The sequence below is a fragment of the Callorhinus ursinus genome, unplaced genomic scaffold, assembly GCF_003265705.2.
Source record: "Callorhinus ursinus isolate GAN/ISIS: 27379988/994484 unplaced genomic scaffold, GSC_fseal_2.0 scaffold18, whole genome shotgun sequence".
Taxonomy (NCBI): domain Eukaryota; kingdom Metazoa; phylum Chordata; class Mammalia; order Carnivora; family Otariidae; genus Callorhinus; species Callorhinus ursinus.
Genome location: NW_027397080.1, coordinates 6,744,960 through 6,750,959, shown reverse-complemented (window position 1 = coordinate 6,750,959; position 6,000 = coordinate 6,744,960). Strand labels below are relative to the sequence as shown.

At 58.0% G+C, this 6,000-nt stretch overlaps 1 protein-coding gene across 11 annotated transcripts in view; it reads left to right on the top strand.

Moving 5' to 3' along the window:
• The first annotated feature begins 5,064 nt into the window (after positions 1-5,064).
• The window catches only part of MACF1 (microtubule actin crosslinking factor 1), a 333,619-nt gene continuing 332,683 nt past the window's right edge, over positions 5,065-6,000 (top strand). For all 11 annotated transcript variants that reach the window (XM_073902865.1, XM_073902863.1, XM_073902864.1 and 8 more), the window contains exon 1: positions 5,065-5,299. In XM_073902865.1, the coding sequence (XP_073758966.1) occupies positions 5,080-5,299 (220 nt within the window). In that variant the 5' untranslated portion in view covers positions 5,065-5,079. The remainder of the gene's footprint in view (positions 5,300-6,000) is intronic.

Genomic DNA, 6,000 nt, shown 5'->3' with positions numbered 1-6,000 from the left:
TTAAAGTCTCTCTTTCCTTTTTCTAAAATGAGAATAATAAATATACCTACTGGTATCTTATGGGGTTATGGGGAGGATTTATTCTTTTTTTTTTTTTTTAAGATTTTATTTATTTGACAGAGAGACACAGTGAGAGAGGGAACATAAGCAGGGGAGAGTGGGAGAGAGAGAAGTAGGCTTCCCGAGGAGCAGGGAGCCCGATGTGGGGCTTGATCCCAGGGCCCTGGGATCATGACCTGAGCCGAAGGCAGACACTTAATGACTGAGCCACCAGGGCATCCCTATGGGGAGGATTTAACAAGATAATGTACACAAAATTCCCCAGGACATTGCCTAGCACTTAGTAGAAATTTTAATAATGGTGGTTCCTTTTCTTTATTTACTGTGGGAGAATGCATGCAGACAGAAACCTAGAAGGTGTCAGTGGGTGGAAGTCCCCCCCCCCACGCCGTTCCCATCCCCATTGTCCATTCCTGGGATCAGAGCCTCACTACCTTTTGCTGGGACTATTACAGTAGTCTTCTGGCATAACCATCCACACCCATCTTGTGCCTGTCCTTGGGTTACTTTCACTCTTCTGCTTTCCTTCCTTCCTTGGCTGCTCACAACCATATGATTTAGACCAAATTTCTTAGCTTGAAGTTCAAGGGCCTCTAAGTTGATCTCACCCACATTTTCCCAACCTTTACAGTGAAAAAGAACCCAGGATATGGAGTCTGAGGACATGGATTCTAGTCCTGAATTGGCTACTTTCTCCCTGGATGACTGAGTAAATTATCTAGCCTCATTTTCTACATCCAGAAATTTAAGATCATATACTGCCTCAAGGCATGCACTGTGATTTATGTCCTCTGTCTTTATTGCTAAGTCCAGTGGAATCAATGGGCAGGGACCAGATGCATTTTGCTCATTATTGTATTCTTAGCACCGAGCCCAGGGCCCGGCACATGGTAGACGTTCAGTACGTATATTCGTTGAAAGAATGAATGAACAGGATTGTGAGGATTCCATGTGGCATGACCCAGGTAAGGCACGTTGCATGGTCCTTGCATGGTCCCCCAGGAGACACACCCAAACAGTAGCTGTTGCTATGCAGGTTACTAGTGGAGTGACTTGAGGCAAATACCCTCCCTTCTCCGAAAATATTCATTTATCTGTACTATGAAAGCACTGAAGGCATTCCTGGCTCTCATTTTCTGTATTACTAGGCGGAGCATGCAGAAGCAGCTCAATAAATGTTTTCTCAGTATTTGCAGCCTCTTCAGAGGCTCTGAATCGGGCTGGTGCTGTCTAAACAAGAGGCTGAGTTGCCTCCTGGGGCCTGGTTCCCCTCTGCCCTTTACCCCGTGGGCAAGATGGGGCCTCCTTCTGATCCCTCCTACATTCAGATCCAGAAGCCCAGCGGGTATGTGGACCGGCTTGGGCGCTCTCCCGAGCGGAAGCAGAAGCCCCAAGAGCAGGGAAAGAATGTGGGTTTTGGGGGGAGCGGGCAAAGGAGGGGCAGGCAGGGGAATGGGCCGTTCAAGAACCAGGTCCGGGCTGAGAGGCAGCCCCGCAGCCTGGGACAGCGACTCGGGGACCGGCGGTGAGGAGCTCCAAAGGGGCGGGCGGGTGAGCCAGGCCCGGGTCAGCGAGCGGCCGCGGGGGCCCGGGCGGAGAGGGCGCGGGAGCACAGGGCGGGGACTGTGGGGGTGTGAGTTGGCCCGGGGACCCGGCGGCCGCACAGGAGGAGTTGCGCGGGGAGGGACCCAGAGGGAGAGGGCCCGGAGGCAGTGCGGAAGGGGCGCCGGGCTGCGGCCGGGCAGGGGCGCGCGGGGAGCAAGGCAGCGGCCGCGGGTGGGGTGCAGGGCGGGGGGGGGGGGGGCGCGCACCGGGGGGCGGGGGGCGGCGTCGGCGCCGGGGGTGGGGGAGCGGGTTGGGCGGCTGCGCCGGCTCCGCTTCAGCCGCTGCCGCTAGGGCGCGGGGGGCGGGGGGCTCGGCGCCGCGAGCTCGGCCATTGTGGGAGCCGCTCCCCTCGGCTCCGCTGCGCTCCAGCCCGGGGCGCGCTCCGCCGCCGCCGCCGCCGCCTTTGCTGCTGCCGCCGGCCGGTCTCCCCTGCTCCGGCTCCCAGGGTAAGGCGCGGGGCGCGGGGCTGGCTGCAGGCTCCCTGCCTGTCCGCCGGGTGCGCGGCGGCGGCGGGGCGCGGTGCTGGATGGCGCGGGGCGGCCGCGCCCGAGCCCGGGCGGCCGGCGGCAGCGGGGAGGCGGGTTGACAGGCGCCGGCATCGCGGCCGCCGGGGCCTCGCACCTGCAGCCCGGGCGGCCGGGGCGCGGAAGCCGAGCGTGCGGGGCGGGGGGTCTCCCCGCGGCGGGCGCTGCCCGGGCCAGAGGGAGGCGTGTTCTCCGGGAAGATGGGACACCGAGCCCTCCCGGGCCGAGACAGCTGCGGGAGCGGCCAGGGCCCGGCTGGGGAGGGCGCTTCCCGGCCCCAGGTCTCCGCCGCGGGCCCCCGCGCCCGCTCGGCCCTCGGTCGCGCGTCCGCATGGCGCGGCCCCGCTCTTTGTCAGCCGCGCGCGGCGGGCACGCGGACCCACCCGCGGCGCCCCGGGCTCGCGGGCCCGCCCCTCCCCCACCGCGGGGAAGGGGTAGGGGTCGGGGGCGAGAGGGCCGCAGCGGGCGAGCGACAGGTGAGGAGCCCGTCGCGCACCGGGCCCGTGGCCTTGGGAATGGGTTGGGGGCGTGGGCGCGCGCTCCGGTGAATCGGGGGCTGATGGAGTGACTCAGGTGACCGAAGGGTGGGGCGAGAGCCCCGAGGTCAAACAGGTGTTTGCGAGGGTAGGCTGACTGACCCGGGTAGAGCCGGGGAGGGCCGGTCTCCTCGGGAGGAGGCCGGGGACGTGCAGGCCTTTGTAGTAAATGGGCGTCTTGGGGAGGAATGGGCGGTTCTGGCTTGAAGCAGGTGGTCTGAGAGGAGGGGCGTTTTCCTGGCCCTAGCGGACCGTAGGGAAGGAAGACTGGCCTGAATTCCGCCCCCCCCCCCCCCCCCCCCGGCGGGGCAGTCTCTTCGGCCTCCGACCTGGCTGTGGGTGGCGTCGGAGGCGGGCACCAGAAGTAATTGCGGGGAGGGGGTAAATGCTAGGATAAAAGGCAAAGCTGTGCCAGAAGTTGGGTCCTTTCCTGCCTTCTGTGGCTGGAATCGTTCTTGATGTTCCATGGGAAGAGGGCCCGAATGCTTCTGGCACAGGAGGTGCCCTGGCAGGGCTGTTCCTGTTTGCCCGAGGCTGCTTGGAGGCCTCCTGCGACCGTGTGATGTTTCTTTTGTTATCTCTTCACATTCTGTGCTTATGGTGGGGATCTGCCAATGACCCAGGAGCCTGTCCCTGCCCCTTGCTGCCTCCAGGCCGAGGTTCCCAGAATCCAGGAGGAGCTGTGCCCAGAGACCCATGGTGTCCAGCCATTTAGGGAAATGTATTAGGGAAAATACTTCCCATGCTCCCACCTCATGCTCTCCACATAGCCCTAGGTGCAGATATTCCCCAGAAGGGAAAACCGACAGTCTCCTGCCCACCTGGACCCTAGAGCCAAAGCGAGAGCTGGTTAGTTGAGCTGGATTTGGGACCTGCAGGGAGGCTAGTAGCTGAAGGCATGCACCATCCGGGCTCTGATGAGGCCGTTGGGGTGGTGGGCCATGTGTAGCAGATGGTTCTGGGAAGTGAGCTTGGCCTGGCTGAGGGACCGCTGCCCAGTCTGGCTGGTGGAGCCCAGCTGGCTCCAGAGTGGTTGTGTTTCCGTTCAGATCTCTCCACTAGCTAAACTGACCAGGAAAACTGACTTTCTGTACCACCTCCCCCACCCCCACGCTGTGCCACTTAGTCCCACAACAGCCCTTGGAATAAGCCAATGAACGTTTTATCTAACACCCATTGTGTGCCCTATGTGGTGCCAGCCAGTTTTATATTTTCATTTCACGATGTTCTTAAAACATCCTCTAAGGTGAAATATTGCCCCCATTTTGCAGATGACGAAACTGAGTCTCAGAGAGGTGAAGTGACTTGCCCCAGACCACACCAGTTGTAAAGTGGCCAGACCAGAGCTGATACGCAGGTCGGTCTTACTTCAAGTTCAGTACTTTTCCCAATGGACTTGCCAGAGATGGAATGGGAGAAATGTAGAATTTCTGTCTATTCTAGCCCATGCTTTGTTTCATGCCTGCCAGTGAGATCGTGCTTTAGCTTTTTGAAAATACTTCCCATCTGCTGCCCCATTTTATCCTTACAACATTCCTGGGAGGTAGGTCGAACAGGAATGTAACAGTAGATGCTGTTTATTAAGTGCTTATTAGACACCGTGCACTGTTCAGTGCTTTACCTGCAGGATCTCATTTGTGCTTTGCAGACAACGCTGTGAGGTGTAGGTGCTATCATCATCCCCATTTTATAGATGAGGATGCTGAGGCTCAGAGGCCAAATGGCTTCCCCAGGGTAGAACTTGAATTCACGTCTTACGATCTGTGGGACTTGAAAGCTCCAAACGTACCAACTAACAATGATAGCGGTTACTAGTAATAGGAGCTTAACTTTTCCAGAGTATTTTCAGATTTATTTATTTATTTATTTTTGAGGTTTTTATTTATTTATTTTGAGAGAGAGAGAGTGGGGAGGGGGCAGAGGGAGAGGGAGAGAGAGAGAATCTCCAGTAGACTCCCTGCTGAGCGCAGAGCCTGACTAGGGGCTCAACCCCACGACCCTGAGATTATGACCTGAGCCGAAACCAAGAGTCAGACGTTCAACTAACTGAGCCACCCAGGCTCCCTGAGTATTTTCAGACTGATAAACATCTTCACACATATTACCTCATGGGATTTCTCTCAAGCCCGGTGAATTCATTTTGCCGTGTATTATCATCACCCCATTTTCCAGATGAAGAAACTGAGGTTCAGAGAGGTGAAGAGGTCAAGTCAGTGGCAGAGCTAGGACTTGCTTCCCAAGCCCCAGTGCGCCTCATACGACCCCTTCGCCTGTTCACCTGCACTCCTCTCTCCCACAGCTCACCAGTCCCTGGGCTCCCAGGCCCTCCCGCGGCAGCCCCTGCCGCCTGGGCGATGTCTTCCTCAGACGAAGAAACGCTCAGTGAGCGGTCCTGCCGGAGCGAGCGGTCCTGCCGGAGCGAGCGGTCTTACAGGAGCGAGAGGTCAGGGAGCCTGTCCCCATGCCCCCCCGGGGACACCTTACCCTGGAACCTGCCACTGCATGAGCAGAAGAAGCGGAAGAGCCAGGACTCGGTGCTGGACCCTGCGGAGCGGGCCGTGGTCAGAGTCGCTGGTAAGAGAGGCCCGAGTGAGCGGGGTGGCGGGAGGCAAGGCGAGACCGGGCCGGTGTTCACGGGCTGGGGGGCGCGAGTCGTGCAGCGGCCCTCCTCGGGGCGCTTTGACAAGCCAGGTGGAATCCAAAATTTGGCATTTTTACTGTTGGAAAGATGATGGCATAACGTCAGAGGAGACCCGAGCGAGTAGAATCTGCCGCTCCTCATCCCTGTGAGCTAGCCGGAGACCTGGTTGCATTTTTGCGCCTTCTCTTTGTCCCCACGCAGTACCATTCTGGATCTGACTTTTTTTTTTTCCACTTACTCTTATACCCAAACGATTCTCCACATTACACCTTAGGCTTTAGAGTTACCATTTATAAAGAATGTGTAACATTTCATGATTTTAAAAATCCTACTCATTTTCTTTTCTTTTCTTTGCTTTTTTACCATAATAGTACTGCAGAGAACATCTTTATGAATAATAACACTTGACTTCTGTCAAGTTATTTCCTTGGCGTAAGTCCTTGAAGAGGGCAGTTTCACTGACTTTGCTTTCTGAAAACGTGGTACACACGTCCCCTCCGTGCCTGGCGAGGGCTGGGCTGCCTGCTGCTGGGGGAGGTGACCGCTTCTCCTTTGCCAGCAGCGGAGCGCGCAGGGCCGCGGTCGGGAGCGCGGGCTCCGCAGCCAGAGAGGGGAGGTGCTGGACGGCGGACCT